Below are 24,816 nucleotides of genomic sequence, written 5' to 3' on the forward strand. Positions count from 1 at the left end.
TGTTTTTCTACACGCATTTGTTATGCATTTTTACCGCGCTGGGCAAAATAAAAATGCAAATGTGCCAAAAACTAACTACCATGCACTTCAGCAGCTTCTCCATTGAACTCTATTGTAGCAAAAAATGCTGCTTTTTGCTTTCAAAAAAGCATAGATGTGAACATGTTCCATAGGAAACCACGTTACATGGACTGTAGTGTGTTTCTGCAAAAAGCACTAAAAAATACATTGGTGTGAATGGAGCCTTAATATACACTCTGCTGTGGTTATGTTAGCAGTTTTCTATTCCCAAACCCAGTTCTGTCCTGCTCAATCTGCAGTTTTATCTCAAACACTATTATAGAATATTATTAGGACTAGAGAGTACCTCCCTCATATTATTTACAAGACGAAGGGTGGTGTTCTGTAGTCTCCCTATCTTAGGGTGACAACACTGTTCCTCCATCGACAGACCATAGTATGTGAGCGTTGTCACCCTAAGACAGGAGGTGTGTGACTGGCAGGATTGCAGGATGAAAACAAAGGAAAAAAAAAATCCTAAAAAAACAAAACTAATGCAGCCACATTTAACTACTGGTAAGCTGCTGTATATTGCATTTTAATTTTTGGGTTTTGATACACTTTAAGACCCCATTCACACTTGTGAATAGGACCTTCGCTGATTACAGGCAAGGATCCTAGAGGCAGTTCCTTGCTATTAGATGCAGGAGGCAGCCCCATTGAAACCAATGGGAGGCTGACAGCTCCCGCAGCTAATCGTGGCCACTCACCTGTGGGCGATCGGCCCTGGATGCAGCGATTACATGCGAGTGGCCGAGGTTAGCTGCGGTCAGCCACCCATATCCCATGTAACCGGTGACAACCCCATTTCCAAGTGTGAAAAGGACCTTATCGTGACTGGTTGCCAAAGAATCACAACACACTTTTCCTGATTTCGTTTTCTGCGGTACATTGGAAGACGGGCGAATTTGAGCCCCATCACAGTTGACCGTATTTGCAATGGACTAATCCGACGTTCCTTGCTCCTTCCTGCACAGGGTTGAAAGAAGACACCACACTTTAAAACGGATATTTTTTTTTTTAATTCTCCCAACTTTTTTTTTAACAAATTCTTTTACATGCAACACAACACGCTAACGTTACTCAGAGAAAATGCTACATTGCTTTGTGAGTAATTAAGTGCTTGGGGGTAACTGGAGAAATACAATGAACGGGTTTGTCGGCACGGACTCCAATGTAGAAAAAACATTCATGACAAAAACTTCCCGGGTCTACACATTCTACCAAAGCGGACAGGTTTGCCATTGTGTTGATCGTGTTACAAGGACTGATTTGGTTTTAATAGGGAACCTGTAGTGAGGAGGTACGAAGGCTGCCCTTGGTTACCACTCCTGAATCTACTTGTTGCCTGGCTGTCAATGTTGATGGCGTCAGTAGTTTCTAAGCCACTGGTGTGGAACAAACATGCAAATCTGGAGTTGGGATCTCACTCGAACGTTTCACATCTATATGGTTTGCCTCAGGTCAGCATTTTAAAGCTATGATCCCTTTGGCATAGTTACATTGGTCCAGCTTGGACCTCCATACCCAAAAGACCACTGGAGAAGGTATCACTCATCATAGTAGTCGCTACTACTACAGTGATACCTGATCCAGCTTGGACCTCCATACCCAAGAGACCACTGGAGAAGGTATCAATCGTCATAGTGGTCGCTACTACTATAGTGATACATGATCCAGCTTGGACCTCCATACCCAAGAGACCACGGGAGAAGGTATCAATCATCATAGTAGTCGCTACTACTAGTGAAACCTGATCCAGCTTGGACCTCCATACCCAAGAGATCACTGGAGAAGGTATCAATCGTCATAGTAGTCACTACTACTAGTGAAACACCTGATCCAGCTTGGACCTCCATACCCAAGAGACCACTGGAGAAGGTATCAATCGTCATAGTGGTCGCTACTACTATAGTGATACGTGATCCAGCTTGGACCTCCATACCCAAGAGACCACGGGAGAAGGTATCAATCATCATAGTAGTCGCTACTACTAGTGAAACCTGATCCAGCTTGGATCTCCATACCCAAGAGACCACTGGAGAAGGTATCAATCGTCATAGTAGTCGCTACTACTACAGTGCTACCTGATCCAGCTTGGACCACCATACCCAAAAGACCGCCGGAGAAGGTATCAATCGTCGTAGTAGTCGCTAATACCACAGTGATACCTGCAATCCTTTGTGTTCCGTGCAGAGCGGCTTTCCCTTCTGCATAAGGACCATGGGGGGAGGGGTGGGTTGCTTGCTTGGCACCACTGCCATTCATAAAACAACAGTCACCATTTACTTTCTACATACACAAGGTGAATAGGCCTGTACCAAGATGGCCCCATCCTTCTTCAGAGAAAATCAGACGAACGTATAGTCAGGGGAGTACGGTAATAAGGGATAAATACCTGGAAGTGTTACCTGTACTCATCACTAACCATACATGTACACCACCTAAAGTGATTGTAAACCTCAGGCATGAAACATGAATAAAGCATACCCCGCTATAGTGTGTACTTGCCTCAATAGAGAGCGTCATTTCTGTCTGCTGTTTCGTTCCTCTACTATATGAATTAGTCACTTCTGACACGTTTTCCTGACACCAAGAGAAAAATGGTGACAGAGGGACCTCCACAAGCAGGGTCCTCATATTCCTTCTGTAATGAAATGTATTGTAATTGTACTGTCTCCCTTATATTGTAAAGCACTGAGCAAACTGTTGGCGCCATATAAATCCTGTATAGTAATAATAATTTGACAGCCTCAGCTCTGTTCCTGTGAGCCGTGTGGAGGGGGGGGGGGGGGGGGGGGGTGGGGGTGGGGTTGTCTCTTCCCTCCAATCAGCTCCCAGAGCTCTCCTCACTGAGCTCTGCACTGTGCAACTTCAGCTCTCCTTTCTCTGTTTTCTGAACCCCCAGACGAGCTTTATAAATTCAGTACTTTGAACTGATAGAGAGAAGAGAACACCGCAGCTAAACAGGTAGAACTTATTTAGGAGGATTTGTTTCATCTCTGTGCATCAGCTGAGGCCAGTCACTTCACTGGGTCTACCTAAGAGTTTGTAACTACTTTAACATGAAAGAAAATCAGATTTTACGACCGTTTTATCAATGGCAGCCTTTCGTATTTCTTTCAGCACAGGTTACATTTAAAGGATTCACCCCACCCAAAACTAATATGTGCGTTTATATCAATATATTGACTCACCTCCGGGTTTTATGACCTTTGAGTTCACAGGCCCACCCGTCTGCCATATTCACAAAGAGTCTCACATTTCGTTTATGTTCATTATTTATTACAATATGTTCATTATAATGGAAAATACAGCAAGGGATGCGAGACTCCTCCAGCTACAACGGAAGGAGTAAGACTCCACAATGATAGTAAACAAAACCAATCTCTGACAAGGTGGTTTCATTGGACTCGGTTTTGTTGCATTGCATGCATCAACCAATGGCATTGCCTTTCATTTAGGATGGCACCCCGGGGACACTATGCCAGCGTTAGTGCATTGCTGTGCATTGTGGTGCGCTACAATGTTTGTGCGTCGGAGGGTTGGGTTAGTGCGTTGAGGTGCCATTAAAAATGAAAAGAAATCCAAACATAAAATATTAAAATAAAATATTAAAACAAAAGCGATTCATCCCACCACACTCCCACACATCGGAAACCTTAGTTTTGTGTGGACTGACATGGCGGCGGCCATACCGTTGGAATCTCCGGTAGGCTGCATCCCATCAACACCGGCTCAGAGCACAAAATGGCACAATATCAGTTTATGCAAAATCCTAATTCTAATAGAATTATTCACCAACATTTACGTATATAGGGAAAAAAAAAAAAAAAAAAAGGACAAAACAGGACACAGATCATACAAATTTAAAGTGCTAGGAACAATATATGAGCACTGGGCGGGCTGGAGGAACTTCGGACAAGTGCAGGCATGTAGCGCTTGTGTATGAGCCCTTGTCATAACGGGTGGTCAGTCTCTGGCAGGGGCGGACTGGCAATTCATGGGGCCCCCGGGCAATAGGGGATCATGGGGCCCCTGTGTCCTTGCCCAAACTTAAAAAAGCCTATGAAAAAGGTACCAGGGGCATCTCATGGGGCCCCCTACTGACCCGGGCCCTCGGGCAGTGCCCGAGTTTCCAAATGGTTAGTCCGCCCCTGGTCTCTGGCGGGATGAATAGTGCAATTTAGATTAAAAGCATTTCTTTAAAAAATAGAAGAGGTGCTAGAGTTCTCCTAGAGCACAGGTGTCAACACAAGGCCTGCGGGTGAATCCGGCCCTCCAGGTCATTTCATGTGGCCCTTGAACCTCTCCTGCAGGTACCCCCTTGTATCTGCCCCCACCTCGTCTCAGCAGCACAGAGGATAATAGAACTCTTCTGCCAAATCCTGAAGCTGCTGTACCCCCTCATCTCTGCCTCCCCTGGTCTCAGCATTCAGCAGACTCTGGTAACTGACTCCATTCCTCCTCTGGTCCTCCTCCAGACCCTGCACTTTCTGCTTTCCAGCCCTGCCCCCAAAGGGAGTGCACGGTGAAGTTAGGGAGGGTGTGGGATTCTTCTTGACATCTGATGTAACGGGTGGTCAGTCTCTGGTATCTGGTAGGATGAATAGTGCAATTTAGATTAAAAGCATTTCTTTAAAAATAGAAGAGTTGCTAAAGTTCTCCTAGAGCACAGGTTTCAACACAAGGCCCGCGGGTGAATCCGGCCCTCCAGGTCATTTCATGTGGCCCTTGAACCTCTACTGCAGGTACCCCCTTGTCTCTGCCCCCACCTCGTCTCAGCAGTCAGCAGCAGAGAGGATAATAGAACTCTTCTGCCAAATCCTGCAGCTGCAGCACCTTCTCATCTCTGCCTCCCCTGGTCTCAGCATTCAGCAGACTCTGGTAACTGACTCCATTCATCCTCTGGTCCTCCTCCAGACCCTGCACTTTCTGCTTTCCAGCTCTGCCCCCAAAGGGTGTGCATGGTGAGGTTAGGTAGGGTGTGGGATTCTTGACCTCTGATATAATGGGGGGTGGGGTGCTCTGGACATCTAGTCCTACATATACAACCGGCCCTTTGAGGGCAGCCATAATGCTGATACGGCCCACAATGAAATGGAGTTTGACACCCGTCCTAGAGAGTCATCTGTATATAATGTCTTTATCTGGCCTCATTCAGACCCCCCCCCCCCAAAGTCAGTAATGTAGCTTGAACTTCAAAGCCTGATGGTATGCTCAGTACTTCCCAGCCTTCCCCATAGCAGTCAGTGAAGGCCTATGAATTCTGGCTCCTTAAAACCACAACTGCAGACAAAAAAAGCAAGATAAAATGAATAGCTCATTTAAAATAAGAAAACTAGCCTTTTCTGCAATGTTCTTTCAATCCAGGGATTCCCCCACTTGTATTTGTTTCTTCTGCCACTAAATGTCCCCTTGCTGATGGCCAACCTCATTCATCCTACTTTCTCTGAGCCCAGGTCATCCTGGACTTCCCACTGGCCTGGCCTGTGACTGGATGGTGACATAAGCAGCAGCACAGTGATGATCTCATCTTTCTGTGACTCTGCTATCTCCTCCTAACAGCGTGCTTCTTGTCAGTGTCAGCACATGAACTGACTGGCTCCGTGTACTGCTTCTTCCTGCCACACTCCAGCTCTGCTGTATGGGGAATGCAAGTGTGAATACCAGTTAAAATTCAGGTACTTACACTGCTTGTATTTAAAAATACATTGATGTATTATTGATTAAAGAGCTGTATTCATTTGTGTCTTTTATGTCTACTTGAAGTTCAGCTTTTAGACTACGTTCACATGGGAGGATACAACAGAGCATCTAGCCTCACCTTTATCAACCTTTGTAGCATGGTTGAGAAAGGCTGATGTGGGGGAACCCTGGTTGAGAGAGGCTGATGTGGGGGAACCCTGGTTGAGCGAGGCCGATCTGGGGGAACCCTGGTTGAGAGAGGCTGATCTGGGGGAACCCTGGTTGAGAAAGGCTGAGGCGAGGGAACCCTGGTTGAGAAAGGCTGAGGCGAGGGAACCCTGGTTGAGAAACGATGATCTGGGGGAACCCTGGTTGAGAAAGGCTGAGGCGAGGGAACCCTGGTTGAGAAAGGCTGATGTGAGGGAACCCTGGTTGAGAAAGGCTGATGTGAGGGAACCCTGGTTGAGAAAGGCTGAGGCGAGGGAACCCTGGTTGAGAAAGGCTGATGTGAGGGAACCCTGGTTGAGAAAGGCTGATGTGAGGGAACCCTGGTTGAGAAAGGCTGATGTGAGGGAACCCTGGTTGAGAGAGGCTGATGTGAGGGAACCCTGGTGGAGCGAGGCTGATGTGAGGGAACCCTGGTGGAGCGAGGCTGATCTGGGGGAACCCTGGTGGAGCGAGGCTGATCTGGAGGAACCCTGGTGGAGCGAGGCTGATCTGGGGGAACCCTGGTGGAGCGAGGCTGATCTGGGGGAACCCTGGTGGAGCGAGGCTGATCTGGGGGAACCCTGGTGGAGCGAGGCTGATCTGGGGGAACCCTGGTGGAGCGAGGCTGATCTGGGGGAACCCTGGTGGAGCGAGGCTGATCTGGGGGAACCCTGGTGGAGCGAGGCTGATCTGGGGGAACCCTGGTGGAGCGAGGCTGATATGGGGGAACCCTGGTGGAGCGAGGCTGATCTGGGGGAACCCTGGTTGGGAGAGGCTAATCTAGGGGAACTCTGGTTGAGAGAGGATGATCTGGGGGAACCCAGGTTGAGCAAGGCTGATCTGGGGGAACCCTGGTTGAGAGAGGATGATTTAGCCTTTCACAAGCTCCATTTGGCCCTTAATATAAAATAACACCAAGGTAGTCATTGAAGTGAATGAGGCAATAGTGCATGAACCCGATGTCCAATCAATGACTGCCATCGGGCCTGTTCTAATTGGCAGTGGCAGCATTTTGTTTTGGCAGGTAAAAGGGTATCAAGTACCCCATAACTAGGTGTTGTGTGAACATAACCCATGGCCCTATTCACACTGTGTTAGCGTACCCCACAAGGCACATATGGTTCACATCTGCGCACTTCACTATAAGGCAAGTGCATTGTGCTGAGCTGCCTAAGTGCATAGAGGTGCCATTCAAAGCAAATGGCACTGCAATGTAGCACACCATGAAACATGTTTTACCACGCACAATACTGTGAATTGCCCCCCATGATGTGCCTCCTGGTATCAATACTGGAGCCAACAGGGCTGAAAACAGGATATTCTGTCTTTACTATGGCTTGGCTGGGGAGGAAATCCATCGCACTTATAGACTGCTGTAGCCGTCTTTTTTTTTTTTTTTTAAAGCTGGCCATAGATGTCTCTTATTTTTTCTGATCAGCCAAAATGGCTGAGTGGGGGGGAATGAACAGATCTCCCCATACACACATGCAAGGAGGAACCTTCTCTGCTCTGCCATTTTATTGTGACAGTGGGACTCTTCCACTGACAGAATACACTGATCAGCGGCTGCAAGCCAGTGGTCAACAAAAGTTTTCCAACAAGCCCGTCAAGCAGGTATGGCCATAGATGGATTAGAATTCGTTCAGTCCCTGCTGAACCAGCTGAGTTTTGATCAATCAATGGACAGCATTAGTAAATAAAATGTACTTTCCTTTCAAAATGAATGGGCTCCAATCACACCACCAAGAATCGCATGTGAATTGCACAGGAATGTGGTGCGATTCACATGCAGGTCACAGTGTGAACCTAGGCAAATTCCTGTCCTAAGCTTCTGGGATGTATGATCAAAGCCTAATTGATCAAGCTGAGGTTAGGCTGGCCATACATTATACAACTTTCTTGAGAATTTTGCTTTAGATTTACCAAAAACCATATAATATGAGGTCAAACCTAAACAACGCTTTCAATTGTATCCAATTAGGCAGGTCCTTACACTTCATAATTGAAGATCTAAAGAAAATTGGTCAAAAAATTGGACAGAAAATTGTATAGTGTATGGCCAGCCTTAGAAGCTGACTGGCTAGCATGTACAGCTATACATTCTGAGGGCTCCAGTTTAAGGGCCAATTCACATTAGGACATTGATCCGTAATTTAGTGCAGCTGTAAGACCGCTAATGAACACAAAGACACGTAAAAAACAATTGTTTCTCATGTGTCCTGTTTACACCACAATGCTGTGATGACCTGCGTTGTGTTAAAATGCAACGTGTATGCACTTTAACACATCGCAACGCAGGTCGATGCATGTAAAATGCACGTCAACGCAGCAAGAAAAAAAAACCAAAAAAAAAAACTTTGCTTTGTGATCCACAGGATGTGATGTCACAGGAAATCCTGCAAAATGCAGTGCAGTGCATTAAGCCAATGGTCATCAGAACTTTGGTTTAGAATTGCAAATTTAGGAAAAAAAAAAAAAAAGAAAAAGTTGGCATTTTCTTGTAAAAAGGGAGAAAAGGTACAAATGGCAACACATCACACACCAGTGCAAACAATGGGCACCACCTATCATTTCTACACAGGCAGCCATGTTTTAAAGGCTAACTCTACCTTTTGTTTTTACAATTTCATATTTCCTATTTGGGTCCATGCTTCTGTCCACACAGCTGCGTCATTCATTCAGAGATCTGTGAATGAAAGAACTACAAGTCCCATCAGCATTTTGTTTTTACAATTTCATATTTCCTATTTGGGTCCATGCTTCTGTCCACACAGCTGCTTCATTAATTCAGATCTGTGAATGAAAGAACTACAAGTCCCATCAGCATTTTGTTTTTACAATTTCCTATTTGGGTCCATGCTTCTGTCCACACAGCTGCTTCATTAATTCAGATCTGTGAATGAAAGAACTACAAGTCCCATCTGCCTTTTGTTGTTACAGTTTTATATTTCCTATTTGGGTCCATGCTTCTGTCCACACAGCTGCGTCATTCATTCACAGAGATCTGTGAATGAAAGAACTACAAGTCCCATCTTCCTTTTGTTTTTACAATTTCATATTTCCTATTTGGGTCCATGCTTCTGTCCACACATCTGCGTCATTCATTACCAGAGATCTGTGAATGAAAGAACCACAAGTCCCGTCTGCCTTTTGTTTTTTTACAATTTTCTATTTCCTGTTTGGGTTCATGTTTCTGTCCACACATCTGTATCATTCATTACCAGAGATCTGTGAATGAAAGAACTATATAAGTCCTATCTGCCTTTTGTTTTTACAATTTCAGATTTCCTATTTGGGTCCATGCATCTGTCCACAAAGCTGCGTCATTCATTTACAGAGATCTGTGAATGAAAGAACTTACAAGTCCCATCTGCCTTTTGTTTTTACAATTTCATATTTCCTATTTGGGTCCATGCTTCTGTCCACACAGCCGCGTCATTCATCCATTCAGATCTGTGAATAAAACAACTACAAGTCCCATCTGCCACCACGACAGACAGACTTGTAGTTCTTAACGGATCTTCACACTTGTATTCCTCCACCTCTCCAAATAAAAGTTTCTACCTTGGTACAGAGAGCTGGAGAAAGTCTGCAGGAGTCTGGCATTGCACCCACCATCCAACACGGTTGCAATGCTTTGCAAAAAAAATAGTTCATGCATTTTTTTTCCTGCAAATATATGTGCATTTTTTTTGAAAAGGTGGACTTGGCCTCCTGGCCTCGTGCACACTGGATGTTTTTTGCTCTTAGGGGCATCTGACGGTTTTTGTCCCTTCATGTTAGTCTATGTGTCCATGCATATACACCGCGTTCCAAATTATTATGCGAATTCTATTTAAGTGTCACAAAGATGAAATATTTTGTTTTTCAGTGTAACTCATGGATGGCATTGTGTGTCAGGGCTCTTTTGATCACTGAAAACAATCTCGGACACCTGTGATAATTAGATTGGCCGGGGAGCCCAATTTAAGGAAAAACTACTAAAGGAGGGTGTTCCACATTATTAAGCAGAGCACCATTTTCAAGCAATATGGGGAAGGAAAAGGATCTCTCTGCTGCCGAAAAGAGTGAAATAGTTCGATGCCTTGGACGAGGTATAAAAACATTCGATATTTCACGAAAACGTAAGCGTGATCATCGCACTATTAAGAGATTTGTGGCTGATTCAGAGCACAGACGGGTTGGTGCAGATAAAGGCACATTGAGGAAGATTTCCGCCGGATCCATGCATCGGATCAAGAGAGCAGCTGCTAAAATACCATTACATAGCAGCAAACAGATATTTGAAGCTGCTGGTGCCTCTGGAGTCCCACGGACATCAAGGTGTAGAGTCCTCCAGAGTCTTGCAACTGTGCATAAACCTTCTATTCGGCCACCACTAACCAATGCTCACAAGCAGAAACGGCTGCATTGGGCAGAAAAATACATGAAGACTAATTTTCAAACAGTCCTGTTCACTGATGAGTGCCGTGCAACCCTGGATGGTCCAGATGGATGGAGTAGTGGATGGATGGTGGACGGCCACCCTGTTCCATCAAGGCTGCGACGTCAGCAAGGCGGTGGGGGAGTCATGTTTTGGGCCAGAATCATGGGAACAGAGCTGGTCAGACCCTTTAGGGGCCCCGAAGGTGTAAAGATGACCTCTGCAAAGTATGTGGAGTTTATGACCGACCACTTTCTTCCCTGGTACAGAAGGAAGAACTATGCTTTCCGTAATAAAATCATCTTCATGCATGACAATGCACCATCTCATGCTGCAAAGAATACCTCTGCATCAATGGCTGCTATGGGGATAAAAGGAGAGAAAGTCATGGTGTGGCCTCCATCCTCCCCTGACCTCAATCCTATTGAGAACCTTTGGAGCATCCTCAAGCAAAAGATCTATGAGGGTGGGAGGCAGTTAACATCCAAACAGCAGCTCTGGGAGGCTATTCTGACATCTTGCAAACAAATTCAAGCAGAAACGGTCCAAAAACTCACAAGTTCAATGGATGCCAGACTTGTGAAGCTGCTATCAAATAAGGGGTCCTATGTTACAATGTAACGTGACCTGTTAAAATGTTTAAAAAGTTGAAATGTTGTTAAAAGTTTGATTGAAATAGCTTTTGATTTCAGTAAATATGCTGCAAACACAACAAATGACAATTCTCAGTTCTTTTCAACCTATAAAGTGTTTTGAAACTTACTGTGCGGAATAATTTGGAACAAAAATCCTGTTATCATTAGGAGGTTTGTTCAATAAAATGTGAATTGTACTCTTATAGTTGATAACATGAGAATTATGCTGACTGTTATTTACATCAATTATTGAGGGAAACGAGAAAAATATCATTTGCATAATAATTTGGAACACGGTGTATAGGAGGTTAGAGGCAGAAAAAACCCCACTGCTAGTGTGTCCAGAACCAACTGCGTTTTGGCAAAAGAAGAGCACTTGACGCCTGTAATTGTCTGAAAACATGTCTAAAAATGCGTTGGTCCCAGGCGCTTTAGCACTTGCGCGTTTATTCATTTTAATGGCCAGAATACATTATTTTGGCCCATGAAGTGAATTACTGCCCAAGTGCTTGAGGCAACTAAAGGAGTTACACGCACTTACAAGTGTCAAGGGCTTTTTTTCTTTCAAAACACCACTGCAAGGAGGAAAGGTGTCTAGGAGAGACCGTCCAATGGGCATGAGGCCTTTAAGTGATATGAAACCTTCGTGTTTTTTAAAAAAATTAAAACAACACACGTCTATACTTACCTGCTCTGTGTAGTGCCTTTGCACAGAGCAGCCCAATCCTCCTCTTCTGGGCTCTGCCACCGGCACTCCTGGCTGCGGCTCTTCAGCAGGTGTCACCATGGAAAGCGGCTTTCCATGGGGGCACCCGTGCGGGCTCGCACCTGAGCTGCCCTTTTTTGCGTCCATTGACACAGAGCGTGCAGCTCTGCCCGCCCCCCTACTCCCGTGTCACAGCAATAGCTCCCACTGCTATCAATCTGCCCAATGAGGAGGGAGAGAGCGGCTATAGCCGCTGCTCTCAAACACATAATTGGACCAGATTGGGCTCAGGTAATAAAAAGGTGGGGGGCTCCAGAACAGAAGGGTTTTCTCCCTAATGCATTAAAGTGGTTGGAAAGGCTTAAGGTTTTTTTTTTCATGCATGAAGATAAAAAAACCTTCTTTGTGTAGCAGTGCCCCCAGCCCCCTCATTATTTACCTGAGCCCCATTGCGATCCACTGATGTGCACAACAGCCTCGGCTGTCCCAGGTCCCTGCCTCCTCATTGGCTGAGACAGCAATGGCTCCCGCTGCTGTCAATCACAGCCACTCAGCCAATGAGGAGAGAGTGGAGTGGGGTAAGGCCAAGGCTGTGTGTGTGAATGGGCAGTGGCTTCAAGAACATGCCTGCTCAGGTGCCCCCATAGCAGGCTGTTTGCTGTGGGGGCACCAGACAGAAAAGAGGAGCCAGGAGAGCCTGCGGGGGACCCAAGTAGAGGATCCAGGCTGCTCTGTGCAAAACCACTTCACACAGCAGCTACGTATAGACATGTTTGTTACCCCCCCCCTCCAAAAAGCAAACCCTTAGTATCGCTTTAAGGTGAAAAACCTTAAGGCTTTAAAACCACATTAAGCTGAAAATTTGCAAAGGAGGCACAAAATGGTGTTTGTAGCCACTAGAGAACTAATAGCTTCATTTACTGATAACGCCAGTATACAAATCAGCCACTTCAACTTTCTAGATTCTAGACCTGAGGTGTCGAACTGGCGGCCCTCCAGCTGTTGCCAAACTACAAGTCCCCTCATGCCTCTGCCTTTGGGAGTCACGCTTGTAACTGTCAATCTTGCAATGCCTCATGGGACTTGTAGTTTGGCAACAGCTGGAGGGTGGCCAGTTTGACACCCGTGTTCTAGACTCTCCCCTGTAGCCATTTCTGGCATACCAAGAGGACAGGAGGTCACACCACTGCCACTAGCAGCGTTGGGAAGATGATGGAGCCACTTCTACACTGGCTTGTAGGCCTAAACATGATGGTTGGACATAAAAATCTACATATGCTATACCAGGGGCGGACTGACCATTTGGAAACTCGGGCACAGCCCGAGGGCCCGGGGTCAGTAGGGGGCCCCATGAGATGCCCCTGGTACCTTTTTCATAGGCTTTTTTTGTTTGGGCAAGGACACAGGGGCCCCATGATCCCCTATTGCCCAGGGGCCCCATGAGTTGTCAGTCCGCCCCTGTGCTATACACAGGTTTATTCAAGGCAGTGATAAGTGCAATAATTGGTTACCACAGGTTACAGCACTTTGCATATCCTTGCTACACGAAGCTTGGTTTTACAACAGGCATACAGAATTAGTGTCCTGTGTACAACCAGCATGACCCTGTGCGCTCCCAACAACCTTGAGGGCCGGGTCACACCATTAACCGCACAAGAACACGTTGCGCGTTCCTGTGCGATTCTCATACGGCTCTGCGCAGCGGGATTTCAAGCCTTCATTTTGTACAGGCCAAAATTGCACCACACCGTAGACCGTGAACTACTTTTTAAAATCCACTGCAAGCAGATCATCACATGGTACAGAAGTACCATGTGATCCAGTGTGGGCAACCGCCCTCCCTTTGGGGTGTCAACTTTTTATTGACGGCCGTTACAGATCGCAAATGGAGTGCGTTTTGTATGCAGGATGAATCGCATAGCGTGATGTGAGCCAGCCCTTACAGTGGGACCTCAAGGTCTACTAGCTAAAATAATCCCATTCGTCCCCTGGACAGGTTGATACCCACCAGGATTTACTGCCCAGAGCTGCGACGTTGCCTGATCCCGCCAAGATCAGGGCAGCCCTTACAGTGGGACCTCAAGGTCTACTAGCTAAAATAATCCCATTCGTCCCCTGGACAGGTTGATACCCACCAGGATTTACTGCCCAAAACTGCGACGTTGCCTGATCCCGCCAAGATCAGGGCATGCGTTCTTCCTATCACCATGCACATTCTAAAGAACAACTCCAGTGAAACACAACTGGACAATGGATGGAACAAAGGGGCTGCTGAAGTCAACAAATAGAAGCCAATCATCATTCTACTTTCTTCCCCAGGAATGGAGCACAGACAGTAAACATACAGCTCTGTGTAGGTCACCCTGAAAAATACACAACAGGGGAAAGTCACCTTCCATTATATGGAACCCCCCATTTTAGTTCAGATCCAATCAGGTAGGAGACACAGAAAAGGAGCAGGGAGGCAACACGCAGTATGGATTTCAGCTCAAAAACAAATGAAGTTTCTCATTTATTCAGGAGATGGTATAGCGAGTAGTAGTTGGTCACATTCAACTGGACTGGTTCTGTAAGTTCAAGATGTTTTGAAGCTTCTCCGAGCAGCTGAAAGAGGAGCTTCATCCACTTTTTGAACTTCCTCTTATAATAATGCCCATCGCCAGTGCAGTGCAAAATGGATATGATCAGTTTTTTAATCATTTATAAATACATTTGTTTAAATGTCCTATCCCGGCCGCCTAGGGGATTACATCATTAGGCAATTCCCAAGGACTCCTGGGATATCGGCGCCATCTATCCCAGGAGTCTTCGGGTATTTGCCTTTGCTCCTTCAGGGTCCTTTGTTGTGAACAGGTTGCTATAACGGGGCGGAACCTCCGCCGTTACTATAGCAACTTGATGAAAACGCTGTACGCCGGGCATGGTCACTCTTGCACATGCGCAAGATCGGGAAGTGCATGCTGGGTAAACCAGCTGCACTACATCCCGGATCTCACTGGCGCCAGCTTCAGATGCCCTCAAATAAGATGTCCGCTGCCAGCATTTGATCACGGGGGCAAGCAAACTAGAGATTTGGCACGTCATGTAAAATATTGACAATATCTAAAATTTAAAAAAGCTGTTAAGGAGCATGAGGATGTTTTTATTGCATTTTTCATTTGTAGCTTCTGTTTAAGTTTTGATGAGTGTCAGGAACATAACCCAACCTTTCTATCCACACAGGTAACTCCTAACCCAATCACCATGGAACATGTCAATGCAGATGCTGAACATAACCCAACCTTTCTATCCACACAGGTAACTCCTAACCCAATCACCATGGAACATGTCAATGCAGATGCTGAACATAACCCAACCTTTCTATCCACACAGGTAACTCCTAACCCAATCACCATGGAACATGTCAATGCAGATGCTGAACATAACCCAACCTTTATATCCACACAGTTAACTCCTAACCCAATCACCATGGAACATGTCAATGCAGATGCTGAACATAACCCAACCTTTCTATCCACACAGATAACTCCTAACCCAATCACCATGGAACATGTCAATGCAGATGCTGAACATAACCCAACCTTTCTATCCACACAGGTAACTCCTAACCCAATCACCATGGAACATGTCAATGCAGATGCTGAACATAACCCAACCTTTCTATCCATACAGGTAACTCCTAACCCAATCACCATGGAACATGTCAATGCAGATGCTGAACATAACCCAACCTTTCTATCCATACAGGTAACTCCTAACCCAATCACCATGGAACATGTCAATGCAGATGCTGAACATAACCCAACCTTTCTATCCACACAGGTAACTCCTAACCCAATCACCATGGAACATGTCAATGCAGATGCTGAACATAACCCAACCTTTCTATCCATACAGGTAACTCCTAACCCAATCACCATGGAACATGTCAATGCAGATGCTGAACATAACCCAACCTTTCTATCCACACAGGTAACTCCTAACCCAATCACCATGGAACATGTCAATGCAGATGCCGATTGCCCAAGAACAGCATGGAAGGTGTAAAAAAAAAAAATTTGTGGAAGCACCCTCTTCTAGTTACATCATTCCATCTTTTTACAGACTTCCGGACATTAAGATATGCAATTAGAACAAGATGATTCCACAACTTACTACACCTCCCATCCAGTTACTGGGCAGTCAACTTCTGCCTAGGCATGTTCCATGGGGACTGGAATAGGGTGACCCTTTAAGGTACAAATGCTGGGGTATGTCCCCAATACTCTTTCCAAAAGAAGCAGCAGCTTGGATAAGTTGCGAGACATCTTCATGAAGAGTGTTTACCCTTCACAGTAAGGCTTTTTGAAATCTCTAGGTGATCAGTATAAATGCAAATATTGCTGAGGAGTTCCTTCTTAAGCCCTGGTTCACACCGACGGGGACTCGGCAGATCAAAGTTGTTTGACAAGTTGCACCCTAATGCTGGCTATGGAACCATTCAAAATTGGTGCAACCCCAATTTGCACCGACTTTGAAAAAGGTTCCTGCATTATTATTTGCAATTTCAGCTGTGACTTGCATTGACATCTGTGCACAAAGTCACACAGATGACGTCAAGCCGCACATAAAGTCGCAATGATCAGCGGCAGTCCACTGCAAGTTTTTTTTTTTTTTTGTGACCAGTTGGGTTTCAAAGGCCACTCGTGCCAATAAACAGATCCCAAATGAGTTCCTTACATTATTCAAAGCTACAGAAAGAAGCAATAGCAAGTAATCCTGGAATACAAGCTTAGAATTTTGTTTGTCGACTTGTTAGGATCAGAAAATAAAATGCTCTTTTTTTGCGTCGCTCAACATGTTACAAAAAAAAAAAAAAACGGGGGAAAAAAAAAAAAAAAATCCTTTCACGCAACAGCACACGTAAAACATGCGTATATGTGACCAACATCAAACTTTGCGTCTATAAATACATTGAGAAGCGGCTTCTTTGGAAGCGCGACGGTATCAGTAACGACGAGAAACACAATTTTATAACACACCGCCGAGAAGTCACACACAGGTTCATAAATACAAACATATTAGATATGCTGGTTAAATAGGCTATTTACACATTGCAAGAGAAGATTTCCGACTCACACACATCAACAGCGAGGAGGCTTGCCGTAGTCTGGTCGGTGACCTTGTGTATTATTGTGAATTGTGGACCGGCTGGATCTCATTTCCTTCCACGTACTCGGATGATTACGGAACTCCTGCAAAAAGGTTTTATGTGGAGGGGCTGATGGGAGCGAAGGGATGTTAAAGTGGACCTGTCGTACTTTCAATCAAAGCTCACAAGCTTGACACAATGAAATTCTCTTTAGTTTTCATTCATAACGCTGCCCCAAACTACCTTACTGACCTGATACCCAAATACCACCCAACCTGTACTTTTCGCTCCTCACAAGACCTCCTACTTTCTAGCTACCCGGTCTCCTCCTCCCACGCCCGACTGCAGGACTTCTCCAGGACTTCCCCCATCCTCTGGAACTCACTACCCCAATTCACCGCACCCTCCTCACCTTTAGGCACACCCTGAAAACCCATCTCTTCAGGGAAGCCTATCCCGCCCTCACCTAACAGCCGATCTTCTCCACTCCATCCCCCACAGCCACTTCCTCCCCTCCCTCCTAGATTGTAAGCTCGAAAGAGCAGGGCCCTTGAACCCCTCGTGTATTGTATTGTACTGTATTGTCTCATGTACTGTCCCCACTATATTGTACAGCGCTGAGCAAACTTTTTGGTGCTATATAAATACTGTATAATAATAATAATAGTTTTTGTATTTTTGGGGTTGTGTATGTTGCCATTGCCTAATCTAAAGCAGGACTTCGGCACGTTTGCTTTTTCCATTTGAAGGTCTTTTCATCCAAATGGATATTCCAATATTCGTTAGATTCTAGTGAGTTAAAATCTTCCACCATATGTGCACATCTTTCGGAGATGTCAGCATCGTAGTTTGGGTCTCTGATTCGACCCAACAAAAGTTCGGGTGTGTCTCCAGTGTTGCAGAGAATAAATTGGGGAACCCAAAAACCAATAGCTGATGCAGCAATGGTTGCAGCAGACAAATGAGGGGTGCTTCCATATCAGTGGTTGGAGGAGGGGGGATAAAAGCAGTTTTATCCCCACCCCAGAACTCAACGCTACAGTCTCACAGGGCTGTACATGTTGTGGCACTTTGCTTCACAGCTGCTGCAATTTTGCAGAATTTAACAGGCAGCACACCTGGTCAAACTTTCGCATTGAGATCAATGGGGCTGCGCCGCAACCGTAGGCCAAACGTTTGGCTCACAGTTGCTTTGTGGCCCCGCAATGTAAAACTGCTGTCTGTCAACAGAAACTGGTGTCTGCCTGCCCGCCATTGCTTTACCGCACTCTGAAAAGCAATCCACCACAGTAAGCATTACCACTGGTTTGAAAGAGCCCCAAGGATAATGATGTGGATACTTTATCTGCGACTGACAGATGCAGATATAAAACATAATTTTTAAAGGTGAAGATTAAAGAAACATTATCCCTTTTAGGGCAAATAGCATCGGCAGATAGTCCACATGCCCAGGCATTTAGTGAGCTATACTCCCTTGCCACCTTCCCAGCACCGTCAGAGCGGGGCTTCTGGGTATGTAGAAGCATGTGACCCCCCCCCCAATATCAAATGGGGGGGCCTGTGACATCTTTGTCACAGCTCTAGGAGCCAGTTAGGACTTTGCTGCCTTGCTCTACAACAGGGATCTCCAAACTTTCCAAGTGCTGGTGTCAGTGGCAAAAATAGTGTCTCATCCTTGGGTGTCAGTGGGAGGTAAAGTGCCCCATCGTTGGTGCCAGTGGGAGGTAAAGTGCCCCATCATTGGTGCCAGTGGGAGGAATAGTGCCCCATCATTGGTGCCATTGGGAGGAAAAGTGCCCCATCATTGGTGCCAGTGGGAGGAATAGTGCCCCATCATTGGTGACAGTGGGAGGAATAGTGCCCCATCATTGGTGCCATTGGGAGGAAAAGTGCCCCATCATTGGTGCCAGTGGGAGGAAAAGTGCCCCATCATTGGTGCCAGTGAGAGGAAAAGTGCCCCATCATTGGTGCCAGTGGGAGGAAAAGTGCCCCATCATTGGTGCCAGTGGGAGGAATAGTGCCCCATCATTGGTGCCAGTGGGAGGAAAAGTGCGCCATCATTGGTGTCAGTGGAAGGAATAGTACCCCATCATTGGTGTAAGTGGGAGGAAAAGTGTGCCATCATTGGTGTCAGTGGAAGGAATAGTACCCCATCATTGGTGCCAGTGGGAGGAAAAGTGCGCCATCATTGGTGTCAGTGGAAGGAATAGTACCCCATCATTGGTGTAAGTGGGAGGAATAGTGCCCCATCATTGGTGCCAGTGGGAGGAAAAGTGCGCCATCATTGGTGTCAGTGGAAGGAATAGTACCCCATCATTGGTGTAAGTGGGAGGAAAAGTGTGCCATCATTGGTGTAAGTGGGAGGAAAAGTGTGCCATCATTGGTGTCAGTGGGAGGAATAGTGCCCCATCATTGGTGTAAGTGGGAGGAATAGTGCCCCATCATTGGTGTCAGTGGGAGGAAAAGTGTGCCATCATTGGTATCAGTGGGAGCAATAGTGCCCCATCATTGGTATCAGTGGGAGGAATAGTGCCCCATGGGCCAGATATATGCAAGCAGAGGGCTGCATCTGTCCCGCAGGCTGTACTTTGGAGACCACTGCCCTACATTAAGAGAATGTAAATAAAGAAGAGACATTCTGAATGTGCAACAGCTTCTTTGCTGTCCTATCAGAGGCTGGGCTGTGTCAAGGACCACTCTGCATTGCTTAGATGTAGTGTAATCTGCAGTGTGCATGTTCATCAGTTTACCTGGGGTTCACCTTTAACTTCCCTTGGTTCCCCCTATGCCCCTCCACATAAATGCCTTGGTTGCGTTCTGTGAACGGCCAGTAAACCCACTGCACATGTCGGCTTACATCAAGAAACTATTAATAGTGTGCAACAATGTGGTCAACACAGCGATTTATGACAAAATCCAATGCAGAATGGCAGTCTCAAAATGAATTCCCACCATGGAATCTTTAAGTTAAAGGATTTCTCCATATTCTTCTAATCTTTGCAAAGGGTTCCCCAACTCTTGCCTAAAGTGGCTTCAGTGTGCGGTTGTGCGACTGCAGCCAGGGCATTATTTGTAAGCTCTCATCGGAGGGAAGAATTGCGAGAATAAATCGATGTTCTCAGTGAGGCACTATGGAAAGAGCTAAATGTCGGGCAGCTTCAGTGCCGTGGAGCCATTGCCACCCTTGTAATGACCTAGCAGGACCAAACATGGTCCAGGGCAGTGCTGAGCTATTGCCTTCTGTTTCTCTGGCTACGTGAAGCTGACCGGAAATGCATCGTACATAATAATAGTTCTTATAAATAGGCCAACTTGCACTTTGGATTTACCGCTCCTCCTAAAAAAACAGTTCAAGAACTGGTGCACCTAAATCGCCAAGCTAGGTTACTGAAAATAATGATTTGTGAAAGTACACGATGAAAGATGTCTCTACTACACCAGACGTTATAAAAAGAGCTATTTGCGTTGTCCAACCATATAGATGCTGAGTGCACGAGAATGAAAAAGAAGAATGTGATCTGTTGCAATGAGCAACTCAAGTTTTTTTTTTTTTGTTTTTTTCCTTCACAAGTTTGCTATGCAAGTACAACTTGCACCTTTGCCATTGTTTTGCTGGTCACGGGTCCTTTACTATGGGGCTCCAGGTTTCATTGTCCTCCAATCTTTGAACTTAAATATCCATACTTCCTAACAGGCTTTCGCAGACGTGACTCTTTTTCTCATGGAGAAAGCGTTGGAGAGTGAAGGGTCTCTGCTGCTGTATGAATACAGCAGACTCGCCTCACCCAATTGCACACCAACCAATCAAATCGGCGAAGCTCTGCTATAAAAGCAGATGATAGATCACAATACTGCTGGGTCCCTACGGATATGAAATTTAACAAAAAAAAAAAATATATATAATAGTGTTCCACCAGGGAACATAATCTCCGCTCTGGACAATGCTGGTCTCTAGGGATCCACTACTAGAAAGAGGATCCACCGGACAGTCCCAGGGCATGCATATTAAAAGTGCCTGCATGCCGAGTAGTGTAGAAAATCCTCGTCCTTAATATAGAAAAGGCAGAGAGAATGAAGCCGTAATTAGAGTTCTTTTCATTCCCTTCCTCCCATGATTAATCCACCTTTGGATACCATAAGATAAGTGCTGTGTTATGTAACAAATATATTGATAAACATCAATAGTAAGTCTTTGGGGATATAGATCACAAGGGCGAGGCAGATGGCGCCAAGTCCCATGCCTCTCCAAACATCTGTAGCCGGGCCGAGGAGCGGCTGGCCTACTGTGGCGAGTGTCAGTTGTTAAGAGGGTTGACCGATCAGGCGGTGTGTGTGGCGATGTGCCTCTCCAGGAGGGTGCGGTGAGAAAAGTACTTATTGCAGAAGCAGCACTGGAAGCGTTCGGGGCGGTGGGTGCGCATGTGGACGTTGAGCGAGCTCTTCTGGGTGAATCGCTTGCAGCAGATCGAGCACTGGAACGCACGGACGCCGGTGTGGGTCACCATGTGTTTGAGGAGATAATCCCTTAAGGAGAAGGAGCGCCAGCAGATGCTGCATTGGTGGGGCTTCTCTCCTGGAGGAGGGAGAAAAAGAAAAAAAAAAAGAAAAAGAAACACATTAGGCCAATGATGGCTATTTTATATAAAGACGCATAACATCTCCAAGACACGCCCGTTCCTAACCCCGGAAACCACTAAGCAACTTATTCACTCCCTTGTCATATCACGCCTTGACTACTGTAACTCCCTCCTCATTGGCTGACCTCATCACAGGCTATCCCCCCTCCAGTCTATCATGAACACTGCTGCCAGACTTATCCACCTTACTAACCGTTCTGTATCTACCACCCCTCTCTGCCAATACCTCCACTCAGTGTCCTTCACCCCTCTCTGCCAATACCTCCACTCAGTGTCCTTCACCCCTCTCTGCCAATCCCTCCACTGGCCTCCATTCAGTTTCCTCCATCCCTCTCTGCCAGTCCCTCCAATGGCCTCCACCCCTCTCTGCCAATCCCTCCACTGACCTCCACCCAGTGTCCTCCATCCCTCTCTGCCAATCCCTCCACTGGCCTCCACTCAGTGTCCTCCACCCCTCTCTGCCAATCCCTCCACTGACCTCCACCCAGTGTCCTCCACCCCTCTCTGCCAATCCCTCCACTCAGTGTCCTCCACCCCTCTCTGCCAATCCCTCCACTGGCCTCCACTCAGTGTCCTCCATCCCTTTCTGCCAATCCCTCCACTGACCTCCACCCAGTGTCCTCCATCCCTCTCTGCCAATCCCTCCACCCCTCTCTGCCAATCCCTCCACCCCTCTCTGCCAATCCCTCTACTGACCTCCACCCAGTGTCCTCCATCCATCTCTGCCAATCCCTCCACTGGCCTCCATTCAGTGTCCTCCATCCCTCTCTGCCAATCCCTCCATTGGCCTCCACTCAGTGTCCTCCACCCCTCTCTGCCAATCCCTCCACTGACCTCCACCCAGTGTCCTCCACCCCTCTCTGCCAATCCCTCCACTGACCTCCACCCAGTGTCCTCCATCCCTCTCTGCCAATCCCTCCACTGGCTCCCAGTTGCCCAATGGATGAAATTCAAAACACTGACAATGACATATAAAGCAATCCACAACACTGTCCCAACTTACATAACCGATCATATCTCTAAATATCACCCTAACCGTACTCTCCGCTCCTCGCAAGACCTCCTACTCTCTAGCTCCCTTATCTCCTCCTCCCATGCTCGTCTCCAAGACTTCTCCAGGGCGTCACCCATCCTCTGGAACTCCCTACCCCAATCTATCAGACTTTCACCTACTCTACTTGCCTTTAGACGATCACTGAAAACCTATCTCTTCAGGGAAGCCTATCCCGCCCTTTGCTAATTCTGGAATCCTCTACTCTTCCAACCAGTCCATCCCCCACAGTTACTACCTACTGTACAATTCACCCCTCCCTCCTAGATTGTAAGCGCCAAGGATCAGGCCCTCAAATCCCTCTTGTATTGAACTGTATTGTTGCTGAATTGTCTCCCATTATAATGTACAGTGCTGAGCAAACCGTTGGCGCTACATAAATCCTGTATAATAATAATAACAAATATTTCACATTATTTACAAAATTAGGCAATTTTACCTCCTGCGACCTCACTGTAGGGCAATTATAGAGAGAGTGCATTGCCAGGAAGGTAGTGAGGGTGGGAGCAGAGAAGGTGGGGCACACACAAGCTCCTCCCCAGCAGTGATTTCCTGAATCCTTGCCTAGACAAGGACGACATAGCTCTGCCATTCATGTCAGTTGGGGAGCAGTGGCTGCACCGACACAGCTGCTGCTCCCCATTTATCATCCATGTGAGTGCTGTTCCCAAATACAGGCAACGTGCGCTACTCTCCTGGGTCACAGACCAGTTAGCTCAGTCTTTACAGAGTAGGAAAAAAAATAACACGTATGTGTTACGTTGTTTGCAGAAAATGAACGAGAGGAGTCTGGAGCAGCGGATTAACATCAAATTTTGAGTGAAAATTGTCAAAAGTGTGAGTGGAACTTTAGCTGTGTTACAACAAGCTTATGGTGAACATTCCATGAGGAAATCAAGTGTTTTTGAATGGTATAGGAGGGGCGGAAAGATATTGCAAGAAATGGGAAACCAAAAATGCAAAGGACGGATGGAAATGTGGAAAATGAAAAGGTTATGGGAATCTGTTCAGAGGAAAAAAGACAGGAACACTGGCCTGACAAGTGGATTCTCCACCACGACAATGCTCCTGCACATGTGGTTTTAGATGTTTGCGAGTTTTTGGCCCAAAAATTCATTCTGAAACTTGACCAATTACCTTATTCCCCTGACTTAGCACTTCTGCCACATTTGGCTTTTTCCAAAATTAAAAAAAAAAAAAGCCGCCTTAAAAAGGACACAGAGTCGATGACATTCCGGACATCCAGTGCGCCGTGACAAAAATACCGCGCAGCGTTCCAGAAAATGAATTCCAGGAATGTTTCTGGAGGTGGTGCAATCATCTAGAAAAGTGTGTCGCTTCACAAGGGGACTACTATGAAGGTGACAACAGTCGCTAACGTATAGGTAAGCAAATATATTTTTACAGTTCATCCCAGGAATTAAAGTGATTGTAAAGGCAATTTTTTGTTGTTGTTTGAAATAATAATCATGTCATACTTACCTGCCCTGTTCAGTAGTTTTGCACAGAGCAGTCCTGATCCGCTCTTCTCGGGTCCCCTGCTGGTGCTCCTAGCCCCTCCCTCCTGCCTAGTTCCCCCATAGCAAGCTGCTTGCTATGGGGGCACCCAAGCAGGCTCACACCTGAGCTGCTGCTCTGTGCATCCATTCACACAGATGTGGATCCCCCCCTCCACCTCCTCTCTCCTCATTGACTGTGATTGACAGTAGCAGGGGCCACTGCTGTCTCAGCCAATGAGGGAGAGACTCGGGAAAGCCAAGGCTCTCCTGCACATTGCTAGATCGAGACTGGACTCAAGTAAGTACTTGGGGGGTTGCACACATTGTGCAAACAATGCATGATGGTGAAAAAAAACTTGAGCGTTTACCTCTTTAAAATTGTAAAATGATATACATAAAAAAAAATTAGGGATAAACCGAAATTTCGATGCCCGAAACGTGTCGGCTGAAAACACCCCTATCGGCCTTTGGCCGATATGAAAACAAAAAAAAGCACCGATACCCGCCCCTCACTGTTCGATAGTTATGAACCTTACCCTGAGAAACCACTGAACGATCCTGGCGCTGGGCATAGAGATAAGTGAAGAAAAGATGGCCTCCACTCATCTCTATGCCCTTGCAGGACCGGAGCGATGTCACTTCTGGTTCCGATGCCTTGTAAACACGGCCATTTTGTTTTTTAAAGCACTAGATCAGTGGTGGGCAACCTTTTTTTTCAACTGAGCCAAATCTCGCCAAAACCATGATTGAAATTTATTTTGAGAGCCACATTTTTAAAA

General features: G+C 46.3%; 1 protein-coding gene across 1 annotated transcript in view; it reads right to left on the reverse strand.

The window, feature by feature from the left end:
- Positions 1-1,058: 1,058 nt before the first annotated feature.
- The window catches only part of ZBTB45 (zinc finger and BTB domain containing 45), a 50,877-nt gene continuing 27,119 nt past the window's right edge, over positions 1,059-24,816 (reverse strand). The window contains exon 3 of the mRNA XM_089658988.1: positions 1,059-21,423. Coding sequence (XP_089515114.1) covers positions 21,170-21,423 — 254 coding nt within the window. The 3' untranslated portion in view covers positions 1,059-21,169. The remainder of the gene's footprint in view (positions 21,424-24,816) is intronic.

This window comes from Staurois parvus, unplaced genomic scaffold (genome assembly GCF_062004578.1).
Source record: "Staurois parvus isolate SC_StPar_1 unplaced genomic scaffold, SC_StPar_1.0 ptg001122l, whole genome shotgun sequence".
NCBI classification, from domain to species: domain Eukaryota; kingdom Metazoa; phylum Chordata; class Amphibia; order Anura; family Ranidae; genus Staurois; species Staurois parvus.